Source organism: Mobula hypostoma, chromosome 9 (genome assembly GCF_963921235.1).
Source record: "Mobula hypostoma chromosome 9, sMobHyp1.1, whole genome shotgun sequence".
Taxonomy (NCBI): Eukaryota; Metazoa; Chordata; class Chondrichthyes; order Myliobatiformes; family Myliobatidae; genus Mobula; species Mobula hypostoma.
The window spans coordinates 34320651-34336183 of NC_086105.1; the positions used below are offsets into that span (position 1 = coordinate 34320651).

At 40.3% G+C, this 15533-nt stretch overlaps 1 protein-coding gene across 4 annotated transcripts in view; it reads right to left on the bottom strand.

Moving 5' to 3' along the window:
* The window catches only part of LOC134351632 (ELKS/Rab6-interacting/CAST family member 1-like), a 784451-nt gene that overhangs the window by 57550 nt on the left and 711368 nt on the right, over positions 1 to 15533 (bottom strand). For all 4 annotated transcript variants that reach the window (XM_063058045.1, XM_063058044.1, XM_063058043.1 and 1 more), the window contains one exon: positions 3199 to 3390. In XM_063058045.1, the coding sequence (XP_062914115.1) occupies positions 3199 to 3390 (192 nt within the window). The remainder of the gene's footprint in view (positions 1 to 3198; positions 3391 to 15533) is intronic.

Below are 15533 nucleotides of genomic sequence, written 5' to 3' on the forward strand. Positions count from 1 at the left end.
ATTTGAATGATCCAATGGTTCTCATGGGACAGAATCGTTTCAAAGTAAATTTAATGTCATAATATTTATCCAGTATAATAAAAGTCAACCGGCTGAAGACTTTTCCTGCACCACATAGTGGATGGGCTTGAGCAGAGGTGAAACCAAGAAGCAACTTGTCCTTCTAGCCAGGGATTTTCCCAACAATACTAGGAAATTTCATTAAAGATTAAAGACTGGGAAGATACATTTTTGATATTTAAAGTTCATTAGAATACCTATCACATAGCAGAACATTCACTGACACATAAACTGGTGCAAATCCACAGTTTGATAGATGGGCTACTGGAGTCACAGTTTCTTCAGAATTCATTTAATTCAGAATTAAGTTATAACGAGAATACGCTAGAGTCACAATACTAAAAAACACATTTTTTACTTCTCACTTGTTGGCATAGTGCTTGGTACTGTTTGTTGGTCTGGTGTATGATTAATACACAGTCAGTAGTGGTTTTCATTTATAATGTCACAGGAGCCAAGGGAATATTAAATTGCACCATTAATTACACTGTGCCATAATCTGCCACTGATACAGGAGATGCTACTGAAAATACATCAGCGCATTCTAACATGTTGTTGTTGCCCTCAAATTGACACAGGTTTGGAAATACATTCCAAGATAAATGAGTATGACTTCAAGCACTGCTCCGTGCATTGCCAAGTAATTTGAAATCCCTGTAAAGTCCCAGTGCAAGATATGACACTTAAGATTTATAACCAAAACCTTCTGTAGAGTTGCAGCTATTGAAAATGAATTTTGACAGGATGCTGGCTGATGTCACTTCATCAGAATTCTTACCAGCTAGATTTGTCTTCTTTCACAAATGGAAATTTGCATTGACAGCAGACAATTCACGAAGCTGTATCAACATCTGCGGTGAAAACTAATTTCTTATTGGCTAATGTCTGTGGTGCTGTGTGTAATACTTACAAGTTTGCGATAAATCTTGTGAAGAATATGTGGGTTGGCTTCATTACTAGGGCATTGGTGTCATTTACTATGCTGTTAAGGACATCTACAAGTAGATTAAAGATCAACACACATTTTAAATGTTGGTTCCAGTGAGTTCTGATGAAAGTTACACATCTGAAATATCATAATTTGTTTTGGTGCTTCTAGATTATAATAACTATGTTGTGCATTTCCAGCACCTTCCATGTACAATAAATAATGCTATAGGGCACACACAATAACAGTTCCTGACCACGTTTTATGTTGCTTTTCCTTCAATGTTTTGTCTACAAGAAGATCTATTAGCTCCTCTTCTATTAAAATCCATAATTCCCAAAGGCTCCACAGAAGAATTTAGGAAATGGCACCAGAAGGTGTCTGGTAACAATTCAACATGGGCTCTTCATCTAAATACTTGATTTCTCTTGAATGCAAGTACTGACAACACAGATTAACTAGGTGAGGAATTTCAAGTGCCATTAATTCCTTTTATTTCCTTGACTACAATTTATGTAAATAAACTGCAGCCATAATGTATTATTAATGAGGCCATAGTTCCAAAACATTGGCAGAGGTAGGAACCTGAAATTTTGCAATAGAGTGCAAATCAGATGTAAGCTTTTAGAGATATTAAATGCTTGTTTGAGTGGGTAAGATCTAATTTTACACCTCTAGTTTCTGATTTCAACATACTCTAGATTGATGGAATAAAAGTTTACTCTGTTAATTGCGTTAATTTTCTGCAATAGCCTCCACTTTATATTATTTTGGCATCTTAATTGAGGCCACAGGATGGGTGATGTGAAAACTTGTTGAAAATCTTAATACTGGCATTATGGTAAATTCAGGGTCTTTCTGAGGTTTGGCTAAAGTAAGACATTGGGGAAAGGCAGAGAAAACTTTATTCTTTTAGTTGTGTAATACTGGACTTGGGTGTGTTGACACTGGCTGTCTGAACTTGTAAGAGCACAATTGCATCGGTAAAGACTCTCACTTTGGTAAAATTAAGCTACTGCACCATAGTCAGTTTTGATTTCATTATAATTAAGCTATTCTTTCATTTTATTCCCTTTCTGATGAACAATGTAGAACTCAGGATTGCATGAAGAGCTCCCTTGTACATAACCCAACATAAAATTTTTAAAATGTATGATATACACACTACTTACCTCAATTATAGACTATATTGAAAAATTCAAAACCTCACTGTTTCTACACTCAATTCCATCTTTGCAAATTTGTCTGACCATTTTAATAAATGATCCTGCAGAACACCAAAGCATCACAAGTGAAGACATCTTGCAAATTGCTGGATGACAACGTAAAATAACAACATCTTGTTAACACATACTTTGTCGGGTATGTTAACAAAGATTAAGATTTGTTTGCAAATATAATGAAATCTTTTATTGCCATAGCAAAACTTTCCAATTTGTAGAAATAAAGCAGAGAGTTCTCTCTTTGGCATCCTTTCAAATGTCGGCACAGGGCAGTCCAACTTCCCTCTGTGAATTTGTTAAGTTGAATTAAAATATTTGAACTGTAGTAAGTACCCAACTGGATTATGCCTTTAATTGATACACATCAGTATAGAATAGCAAAGTCAAGAAATCCTGTTTTCAATGAATAGAACTCCATTATCAGTGATCTCATTTTATTTTCTCATCTCATGATTCCATTCACCTTTCAATGACAACTTATGACTAGTTCCAGTTAAATAAAGATTACTTCCAGTTTTCTTTCAGGATCTCTGATGCAAAACATCATGATGTTCTCAGGCAACCAACAATATACACCTTAGCTAGATTCACACCACCTATTCCCCATCTCTTTTCCTTTGTATGAAGACTTCTAAGATATCTTGATAACTGTTGTGATAATGGCAACAGTGGCAGCATTGGTACAAAGCAAAACTACACTACAGATTTTTATTGTCAACTGGATCATTCACAGTATGAATAATACTGTTATAACTTTGGAATGATAAATGTATAAACAATTTTTACAGCAAAAATAAATTAACATTAAATTGTGAACTTATGGACTTATTAATTCAAAAAGTCTCTGAATCAATAGCCTATTTTGACAGCTGTGGGAACATAACTGGCAATATACAACAGATATGTGGCAAAACTTCAATGACCTGTTTTCAGTACAGAAGAAAGAAAATCATGTTTGACCAATTGCTATATATTCCTTTCACTTACCTGCTCTGAGCTCATCTTCTGCAGTGCTTCCTCCCACATTGCCCTATTGTTATCAATACCACCATATGCTGCTGGTGGTGTCAATCCTTGAAGAATTTGTGAGTCGCGGTCCTGACACAAAGCCATGAGGTGTCCTATGTACAGCTTCAGTTTACTGCGATTTTGGTTCAGTTCTAACAGTGACTGGACGATCTGTTGGAGGAAAACACAGGCGACAATCTATTGAAATAGGGGTACTTTGTCATTGCTATTATGGCCATTGCCACTAAAACAAGCAAAGCTGGAAGCCACTGCCAGCACAAAGATGATCACCAGGATAAGCATTGGGACTGGAGGGAGGTAATCTGCAATGCAGCTAGAGAAAGAGAAATAAAAATGAACACAAAATAATGTGACTGACACCCAAATCACACAAACAAAGAGCATGAAACACATTGCAATAGTAACAGTGCCTCCCAGCAAACAAGGCAATAAAATCAAGGGAGCATGATAAGAAAATCACTTTCACTTTAAAATAAAAGTAATTATTTTAAGTATACGGATCTCCTTTCTGTGGTCTTTGACTCCTGACATCAATGTCTATATTTTATTTCTGATCAATCCTGATTGTGAGAGATACACTTCATATTCTCACCACCATCATAACCAACCTGTTCTGTGTTAAACAAGAGTAAGGTTCTAAACTATTGCATCTTTTACCTTCTCAAGATGTTCCAAAGTAGTTCACAGCTCACACAGTACTTCAGAAGTATAAACACTGCTTGTTTATGGACAAAAGCAGCTGCATTTTCCACATGGTAATTGAAGGCATGTAGTTTTACTATAGTGGTAGAAGAATAAAGGTTGGCTGAGGCAATAGTAGAACTTTTCTACTCTTAGATATGTAAGAGGCTACAGTCTAATGTCTTGTCTGAAAGACATTTTCTTTATAACATGTACATTGGTTTCTGGCTCTGACTCGGCTTTCAGACAATGGAGCAGGGACATTACCATTGAATTAGGTTGACACCCTTAAAATTGAGACAAAAATGAAATAAATGGAGATTTGGAAGTAACTAAAAAAATAAATTGGTAGAAATACCATTCCATGGAGAATAACAACATCCATGGAGAATATAAGTTTCAGATCAAAGATAGTCATTCATTTGAAGATCAGCAATTTCTCTTCCCAAAGATGCTGCCAGACATGCTGAGTATTTCCAGTATTTATATTTTATTACTTAAAATTGGGATACTGCAGTCTTACACTGCAGAATACAGTCAGGGGTTATTTTAGCATTTTGCAATGCAATGTTCAGTTCACATCTGGAATACTGTGTTTAATTTAGGTCACCAGGCTAGTAAAAGGACATATGCACAGCGTATATTGGAATGGATTTAGAAAGAATAATAACAAAACTGATGCCAAGTACAATAGGGATGAGCTATGGGTAAAGATTAGAAGATCAAGTTCTAAAGTTCAGAGAAAAGTTTAAAGAGAAAATTCATTCAGGTGTACAAATATTAAGTGGTAATGGATAAGAAAACCTAGACTATTACTTCAATGTCAAGCTGTAGAGCCAAAAGCATAAATTTAGATCCATGCAAGTAAATTAGACTAGACATCAGAAAGATTTCTCAAAATCAGAAGTGATAAATGTTCTGCATAATCTGGCAATGTGGAGAAAAATAAAAGCATTCAGAAAGCAGCTGAATAACTGTCTGAAGGAATTAGGTTATTTTATGTATGAATTAACTGGGTGAATGTTATTAAAGGCTCATAAATTGACATTGAGGTATCTTCAAGCATGGGGTAGATGTATTCAACTGGTTTGATGCTGTATCTTCTGTTTAGCATGATTTAATTGCCTTTCATTAAAAACGTCACCACAGTCAGGATGGTAGCAACAGAAGCCAATTTACACCGCTTCACCAAGCACCTATGCTCCATCCACCAGAAAAAGCGGGATCTCCCAGTGGTCAACTATTTTAATTCCACTTCCCCTTCCCATATGTCCATCCATGGCTGCCTCTACTGTCGCAATGGGGCCACACACAAGTTGAAAGAACATCAACTTATAAACTTATACTCCATCTGGGTAGCCTCCAACTTGATGGCATGAATATTGATTTCTCAAACCTCTGGTAATGCCCCTCTTCCCCTTCTCTATCCCCATCTCCTTTTCCCTCTCTCACCTCATCTCCTTGCCTGCTCATTGCTCCCCTCTGGTGCTCCTCCCTCTTTTCCTTTCTTCTATGGTCTTCTGTTCTCTCCTATTAGATTCCCCCTTCTCCAACCCTGTATCTCTTTCACCATTCAACTTCCCAGCTCTTTACTTCACCTCCCCTCCCAGTTTCACCTATCACTGTGTGCTGCTTCTTCCCCCCTCCCTCCACCTTCTAACTCTGACTCATCATCTTTTCTTCTTCACTCCTACTGTAGGGTCTCGGCCTGAAACATTGACTGTACTCTTTTCCATAGATGCTGCCTGGCCTGCTGAGTTTCTCCAGCATTTTGTGTGTGTTGCTTACACTGTAAGGGTGGGGAAGGGGATGCAACCTGTGAGCCATGGTAAAACAACACGGTGCACTGATAGCCTGTCGGGAAAGTTATCTATCCTCAGCTATATTGGCCAATATTTAGTCAGAATAACAGCATTGTGACTGACACCAAGTACTATCTTAACTGTACTCCATTGTACTAAACGATGATGACAAATATAAAAAGAATTAAATTGGACTGTGGTAATTACTGGATTAGGATACAAAGGAGAAATGCAGACCAGCCTAGTTGAGTGGTGCTGCAAAAACAACCTGTCCTCAGTAAAACTAAATAACTGATTGTTGACTTAAGAAGGAGGAAGGAAGACAAACATGCACGTGGAGATCAGCAGTTGAGAAGGTCAGGCACTTTAAATTCATGGGCATGAACATATTAGACAACCCGTCCTGGACACAGTACCTAGAGGTGGACCAGAATCATTACTTTCTTAGAAGGTTTAAAAGGTATAACATGTCACTGAACATTCCAGCAAACTTCTACAAATGCACTACTGAAAGTATCCTGGCCTACAGTTTCTGGTGCAGCAATTCAAATGCACAAGAATATAAGAAGCTGCAGAGACTGTTAGGCTCAGCCCAATACATCACTAGCACATCCCTCCCCATCACTGAAAGTACCTACATGAGGCATTGCCCAAGAAGGCAACATCTATCTTTAAAGATCCCCACCATTTGGGCTATATCATCTTTTCACAGCTATCATCAGGCAGGAGTTACAGAAGTCTGAATCTCCACACCACCTGGTTCAAGAACAGCTACTTCTCTTCAATTATTCAGTTTTTGAACACAAAAGCACAACTCTAATCACTACCTCAGTATAGCAACACCATGAAGACTTTGCACTACAATGGAGTTTTTGTTCTAACTGTATCCTTTCTTATTTAATTTTGATAATAGATATTTATGTTTTTCTTGTGAATGTTGTGTATCTGATGCTTTGTGCCTCTGACTTGATTGCAAGTTTTTCATTGTACCTGCGGAAATGACAATAAACTCAACATTGACTTTGCAATAACCTCCATAGAAAGAAGACACTTTTTTTCTGTGGGGTGTGTCAAATTGATATCCAAGCCTTTGACAATGATCATTCATGAGAAATATGTTTTACTTTAAACATATACATCAAATAGTGAAAATTTTGGTTATCCTCAAAGCATAAATACTGTAATTACTATTAAACTCTCACCACTGCTTCACTGCTCGTCATACTCCTCCTACTGCATTACTCACTGTCCTCTCACCATTTCATTTGCCACATCTCGAGTGCCTCTTTTCACCTTGCAAGTCCTGTGCCCACCACTATTACAAGGTGAAGGATATTTGCACACTATACCACATAGCAATACTCTACAGTCACCACAGACATACACTCAGTGGCCACTTTATTAGGTACACTTGTACACCTGCTCGTTAATGCAAATATCTAATCAGACAATCATGAGGCAGCAACTCAATGCATAAAAGCATGTAGACAAGGTCAAGAAGTTCAGCTTTTGGTCAGACCAAACATTAGAATGGGGAAGAAATACGATCTAAGTGACTTAGACCGTGGAATGATTGTTGGTGCCGAAGATGTGGTTTGAGTACTTCAGAAACTGCCGATCTCCTGGGAATTTCACGCATAACAGTCTTTGAAGTTTACAGTGAATGGTGTGGGAAAAAAATCATTTGGTGAGCATCAGCTCTGTGGGAAAGAAGGCCTTGTTAACGAGAGAGGTCAGAGGAGAATGGCCAGACTGATTCTAGCTGGCAGGAAGGTGACAGTAATTCAAATTACCATGCACTACAATATTGGTGTGCAGAAGAGTATCTCTGAATGCATAACATGTTGAATCTCGAATGGATGGGCTACAGCAGAGGAAAGCACACCAGGTTCCATTCCTGTACCGAATAAGGTGGCCATTGAGTGTATACCCACCAACACTGTGACTGTTTTATAGTAACAGACCCATTTCTACCATTTCAGTACAAAGCTAGATTCTGGAGGAGGATCTGGATCTGGACCCAGATGATTGAACTAGTCTAACATAGCTCCTTAGTTTGTCACCTTTGAGAATTTCATCACTGACCTAGTCATCCTACTTTGGAGAGAGCCCCAAGCTGGAAGTGAGCTTTGGGTGTGGCAAAGTGGGGTGCTGAAAATGTTGCAGGCTAGACATATCCATCCCCATGAGTTATTTGTGGACCATAGTATGTCATACACTACAATTCAGCAATAAAGTTTGGAAGTATGTGTTTAAATTGAGCAAGATAGATGGAGACTCTAATATCTAACACTAAGTGAGGTTGATAGCTCTGAGTTAGCCAACTCCTGAAGATCAGAGCTGTCGGGCTGGGCTTGAATTCATTTAAGAAATCAACTAGTCAATTTATTCCAGTCAAGATGGTGCCAGTGTACAACGTTCCCTCAGTTGACATCTTTCAGATAGCCCATGAAAATGCCTATTTTACTTCTTTTACGTCTGTTTCTCATCTTAAAAATGTTTCTGGGACTGTTAGAGCCCGCGATTTACAGTTTGGAGATCAGTTATGTGATCCAGAGTTCTGCTGTCTCCGAGAAAATTTAGGGAAGTGAGTGCACACTGTGACAGCTTTGATGCGAAGAAACTTAAGAGCCGATGTTTAATTCCATTTTGCTGATTAAAGCATCGAGGGGGATTGAGACATCGAAGCAAATGAGTTCGGCAAATGAGTTCAGCACTGACTGCCTGCATTGTCTGTGAGCGGCCTATCGCTGTGTGGCTCGCCGTGGCAGGTGAGCTGGCCTCTACCTTGTGTGGCGTTCTTCTCTTTCGATAAATGTCAGAGGACGTTTTGTGCTTCCATGTTTATGGATTGGATTATTGCGTTTATGGACTGTGGACTTTTACAGACACTGTTTTTGTATTCTGTGTTCTCATCCATTCCTTTTCCATTTTGTTGTGTGAGTGTTAATGTTCTTGTTGTGTACTGTTTAGTTTTTTTTGTGCGAGGGAGGGGTTGTTTGGGTGTTCTTGTTACTTTTGTGTGGGCAAGGGGAGCTTGGAGGCCAATGTTCTTGTATTCTTTTTTGGGGAGGGTTTGGGGTTGATGATCAGGATGCCATTCTTTTTTCAGCGAGGGGTGGGTTTGATGTTTCTCTCTGAACAACTTTCATGTTCTTTGTTTTGTTGCTATCTGAAGAAGATGAATCTCAAAGTTGTATATGGATACATACTATGATAACAAATGAATCTTTCAACCAACTTGCCTCATCCTCATGAATTCCCTCTTCTCCAGATACACCACATTCATTACAGTAATGGAAGGAATGACCACCCACAAACTTGCCTTTGTGGAGTCAAATCCCTGGACTCATTCTGCAGACACCTTCTATGGTGCTTTGTTGTCCTATCATCATTCAACAGACTAAGAACTTGAAAGATGCTGTGACCCATCAGCAGAAGCAGAATCACTTTTCGCCACAATCTATAAATCCTTGAGTTGTCGTTTCTCTCACATTATCAATAAGCCAGGAACTCAACCCAAGTTCAATGAGGAATGTATATGCGCATGCCAAGAACAACCTGTCAACCGAGCAAAAATACAATGCAAGACTCTTAGCAACACACACAAAGTGCTTGAGGAGCTCAGCAGGTCAGGCAGCATCTATTCCTCTCCAGTCCTGCTGAAGGGTCTCCGCCCAAAACGTCGACTGTGCTTTTCCGTAGATGCTGCCTGGCTTGCTGAGTTTCTCCGGCGTTTTGTGTGTGTTGCTTGGACCTCCAGCATCTGCAGATGTTCTCGTTTGTAATACAAGACTCCTCCCTTCTTTGGCAGTCCCTCAGAATTAGGATAATTTGCTTTGATTCTGGTTCTTGGGATCTGGAGCGACTGTTGAAGTGGTGGCTGATAGAACATATGGGTGCATGGATTGCCTATGTGGGATATTCCTTCAATCATTTACTCAGGGCTGAGAGTGTACCCAATTCATGGACTTGCTCCAGAATTACAATCATGGTATACAGCAGCAGCATGTTATAGACAACATCAAGGGAATCTCTTCAAAATACCCAACTGGAATCATGAGACATGATTTTCCATGCACAAATATCCCTAATCACTCCTTGCAGTGTCTGCTGATCACACTGAGCAGGCTACTGTGGTTCAAAGTGGGGAAGGCAGGGGGAAAGGAACTGTTATGTTTCAGGTTGAGATCCTGCATCAGGTCGGGATGATGCAGAGCCTCAGCCCAAAACATAAGCTATCCCTTTGCCTTCACAGATGCTGCCTGGCCTGCTGAGCACTTGCAGCAGTTTGTTTATCACTCCTGTACCATACAGCCTACTGTATAATATGGGACTATTTCATGTCGTAGTAACACGTTATTGAGCATGCGGTATTAGGCATGCATTGATCTGTATATATGTGTTCAGTTCGGGTTCCGTAAGTAAAAGCCCTGGCTAACTTAGCTCCAGTTTCTAGCGTTTTTTTTTAATGATATTGTTGCATAAACGGCCACATCACAACAAATTGGTGACGAGGTTAATGAACCTTCATCGTATCAGAACGCCGTGTTTTAAATGATAACGGCACTCAGAAGAGGCAGAGTGAGGCCGCGAGTCTGAAAAGAAGCGGGAGTTCAGCCGGAGTTAGGAATGTCGGGAGACTGAAAGACACAATCGGAGCCGCGGCGCGTCCAGGTGAGACCACAGCTGGCGCTGAACCACAGGGCTGGCGGTCTGCCTGCCTCAGAAGGGAGATTAAAAAAAACGACCAGCACACGCATCTAGCCAGAGTACGCTGGTGACGCTAGCAAAAAAAAAGGTCATGTAAATCAAAAAGAAAACAAGGGACTAGGGTTAAATTAACATAACAAGGATAAATTAATACAACAAGGATGGCATTAATTGGAACCATTGCTGCATTTGATAGTGGCATTGAAGACTGGGCAACTTATATTGAAAGAATAGAGTTATATTGTTATGCTAATGATGTTAATACAGAAAAGAAAGCCAGCATCTTACTTAGTGTAATGGGCACGAAAACATACGGCCTACTACGGAGCTTGTTAACCCCTGAAAAGCCAGCTGACAAAACTTTCAAGCAAATAGTAGACACTCTCCAACAGCATTTAAACCACAAACCGCTGGTCATTGCTGAAAGATTTTTAAATTCCATAAACGGAATCAGAGCAAAAATGAAAGCATTTCTGAATATTGTGCTGAATTGCGCAAATTATCAGAACATTGTCAATTTGGAGCTGGTCTATCAGACGCATTGAGGGATAGGTTAGTGTGTGGCATGCGCTGTGAAACCACACAGAAGAAGCTTTTGTGTGAAAAAGACCTTACATTCGAGAAAGCGCTAAACATCTCAATATCATTAGAAATAGCTGCATGAGGTGCTTCAGAGATACAACAAAAATCTCTGGAATATGCTAGGAATAAAATGTCACTGCGCAGAAGTGAAGGAAAGCAATGTTACCATTGCTGGAAAAGATCACATGACCCTGATGGTTGTTGGTTTAAAGATAAAGAATGCCCAAACTGTGGCAAACAGGGCCACACTGGCAGAGTATGCAAAGCTAACAAACAGCAGGAAAAGGGCAAAATACAGAGAAACAAGAAACCCCAGAAAGGAAAATACAATAATGTGCACAAAATGAAAGAAAGCAATTCTGATGAAAATGACTCAGACAAAAGTGAATTGTCTTGTCTGCCACTTCACAGCGTGGAAGAGACAGATGATCGAAGAGTAATATGGATCACTCCACAAGGTCAGGCGTGAGACTGAAACTGGAGTTGGACACAGGCTCAGCCTTAACAGTGATCTCTGTACATGACTACAAACGACTGTTTTCGCACATACTTCTGAAACGAACTAAACGAACTAAAGACTTGCACAAGACAGAAAGTGTGTCCCAAAGGCAAAATTAAAGTGATGGTGACCCACGGAGGGAAAACAGAGCAAATGAACCTCTATGTACTAAAAAATGGAGGACCATCATTGCTAGGACGTGAATGGCTCAGGAAAATTCTGCTAGATTGGCACACCATCAAGGCACTAAATGTGTCAGCAAAAGAGGGCAGCAAGGCTACATCTAAGGGACTGTCGCAAATACTTGCTGACTCTGAGGAAGTGTTCATGAAAGGAATAGGAACACTTCAGGGCATAAAAGCAAAGATTGAGATTGAGGAAAATGCATGTCCAAAATTTCACAAAGCCAGGCCAGTGCCATATGCATTCCCTCCTACAGTAGAGGCAGAGCTGAAAAATCTGGAGCAGACTGGGGTCCTGTCAAAGGTGGACTGCAGTGAATGGGCCGTGCCTATTGTTCCAGTGATGAAGAAAACCTCCAGCGGACAAAACCAGAAAAACCAAGCAAGGTGCACATATGTGGTGACTTTAAAGTGACTATCAAACCAGTTCTCCGCACAGTACAGTAACCTCTACCTCATATTGAGGACACTTTGGGTTCCCTGTCAGAAAGGGAACATTTCACAAAAATTGACTTGACCCAGGCTTACCTTCAAATGGAAATTGAGGAAGCATCCAAGAAATACCTGACAATAATTACACACAAAGGACTTTATCAGTACAACAGGTTGGTGTTTGGGATAGCATCAGCACCTGCAATCTGGCAAAGGGCAATGGACCAGGTTCTGCAGGGGATTCCAGGGACTCAGTGTTACCTGGATGACATCATTGTCACTGGCAAAGGTTACGACGAACATCTTTCTAACCTAAAACAAGTGCTCACCAGGTTATGAGAATATGGGCTCAGAGATAATCGACAGAAATGTGAGTTTTTCAAAAAGGAACTTTCATATTGTAGGCATGTGATCAACAAGGATGGCTACATATGTCTCAAGACAAGATAGAAGTGGTGCCAAAGGCACCACCACCTGAAAATGTGTCTGAGCTGAGAGCATATCTTGGTCTAGTGAACTACTACCACAAGTTCCTGCCTAACCTATCCACAGTACTACACACACTAAATGCATTATTACAGGCAGGGACACAATGGAAGTGGGCTGAGAGCTGTGAGAAAGCATTTCAAGAAACTAAAAGACTCATAACTTCAGATGGGGTGTTCGTGCACTTTGACCCCTCCTTACCTATCCGACTAGCTTGTGATGCCTCGCCCCATGGGATAGGAGCTGTGTTATTGCACAACTTCCTGAAAGACCAGTAGCCTTTGCCTCAAGAATAATAACTTCAGCTGAATGCAACTACGCACAGATTGACAGAGAGGCCCTAAGCCTCGTGTGGGGAATCAAGAAATTTAGTCACTATCTGTATGGCCAAAAGTTTATTCTGTTGACTGACCATCAGCTGCTCGTGTCAATCTTCAATTCAAGAAAAGGTGTTCCAGTGATGACAGCACAAAGGCTACAGCGATGGGCTCTGTCCTTAGGAGGTCACAGGTATGACACCGAACACAAGGGGACCAAGCAACACAGCAACACAGGTGGTTTGTCACGTTTACCACTGCCCACTTCCGAGGTAACCACGCAAATGGATTCAGCAGAGATCTTTCACACAACAATAGTTGAACAATTACTAGTAACAAACAGCTTCATTGAAAGGGAAACACGCAATGACCCTACGTTGTCAAAAGCGTACGACATCATGGTAAAGGGATGGCCAACGCGGGGTAACACACTGTTTCCAGCCTTCTCAGTGAGGAAGGTGCAGTTGTCAGCGTGTCGGGGGACACTAATGTGTGGCGCATGAGTTGTGATTCCTCCCAAGTTACGCACCAGAATGCTGGAGGAACTGCACGAGGGGCACCTGGGTACCATGAAGATGAAAGGTCTTGCCCGTGCCTCTGTGTGGTGATCAGGAATCGATAAACAGATTGAGGACGTGAAAAGATCCAGAACACACCACCACAAGCCCCTCTCCATCCGTGGGAGTGGCCCTCATCACCATGGCAGCGAGTGCACATTGACTTTACTGGACCATTCATGGACTCTATCTTTTTAATCGCCATTGATGCACATTCCAAATGGCTAGGGGTCATCAAAATGAAGACAACCACATTGGAAAAGACCATTACAGTGCTGAGGACCATGTTCGCCAGGAATGGCATACCAGAGCATATCTGCACAGTCAATGGACGACAATTTGTCTCTGAAGAATTCCAAAGTTTTGGGAAGAACAATGGAATCAGGCACTTTACATCAGCTCCTTACCATCCATCCACAAATGGCTTGGCAGAATTGACCACTACAACACAAGATAGACAGTTTCCTCCTTGCCTATCGTAATGCAGTACATGCAACCACTAACCAGACTCCAGCAATGATGTTTCTGAACAGGAACCTGAGGTCCAGCATGGATCTTCTCAAACCAAATGTACGGCATGATGTAGAGAACAGACAGTTCAAACAATTGAATGCTAAGTCAACACAGAGCTTCAATGTGGGACAGTCAGTTCTTGCACGGGATGACCGTACTGAAAAGTGGCAGCCAGGTATAATTTCCGCCATAGACGGGTCACTGATGTATAGAGTACAGGTGGGAGAGAATGTACGGAGACGTCATGTGGATCAAATCCTGGATGCTCAGGTGAAAAACTCAACAACACCTTGCCCGGACTCCCCGGACACAGAAGCAAACACTCCTGATGTGACCACATCAGCCTCGCCCACAGATAAGCCTGTCATCAGTGCTGAGGACCCACCTGATGTACCTGTGGAGACTAATTCCCCAAATCAAATGTTGCAGGGCAGACGTTACTCGAAGAGGCAGAGAAGGCCCCCCCAGAGACTTCAGTTATAGTTATTATAATTATTATTATGACATTACTTTGTTATAATTTCATATTATTAAGTTACTAATTAAAAAGTTGGTGGGCATTTGCATATTAAGGGTACACATACAGTATTTGTTTAGCCTAGTGCCCCTAAAAAAAAATTGATACACTTTTAAAATAAAAGGGCAGGAGTGTACCATATAGCATACTGTATAACATGGGACTATCTTATGTCATAGTAACACGATATTGAGGATGCACTATTAGGCGCGTATTGATCTGTATATATGCGTTCAGTTTGGGTTCCAAAAGTAAAAGCCCGTTAACTTAGCTCCAGTCTCTAGCATTTTTATTAATGATATTGTTGTGTAAACGGCCACATACACAACAGCTCCAGATTCCTCTTCCTACAACAAAATCATTAGCTCTTTCAAAGACATGCCTGCATGCCTTGCTAGTATTAACAGCTTTTCAACAAAGCTTTTCTCAGAGTAAAATCAATCATGGGCTCTGTTAAGGCTACCATTGCAAAAGTGATGTAATTTTTCAGGTGTCTACGGGTTGGCAGTAAAAATGCAGAGACTTTAGGTCTTTGCCTGTTTCAATCTGGTTTGAGTAGCTGATATTCATATAATATACAAACGTACATGAACCAATGCACCAACATTGAAAACAACAAATGGTATCAAACTTGGTGATATTACATAGGCTAGTGTCAAATTGCCAAAATTAATTTTATTTTAGTACATCTTAGTTTAAAAGTTATTTCAAGCAATATTACATAAAGTGTACAATACTATGCATGATTCAAAACCCTCTTCATGTAACCAGCTCCTAGGCAGGATGAAGAATAATCTGAAGTGACTTTTATTAAAAAAAACCTCTTCCTTCATTTGCCCTTTGCTGTTTGATTTACTTGATGTTTTTAAGTTGTTTCATCACCCATAAAATTCAGAAGTTGGACATGTGTTTACAAATCTGAACGTTGCCTTCTTCTATTAGAAAACACCAGCCTGGGAACAATCTCAAAATTAGTATTTTGCTGTAAAAATCATGATGTTAATCAAAGACC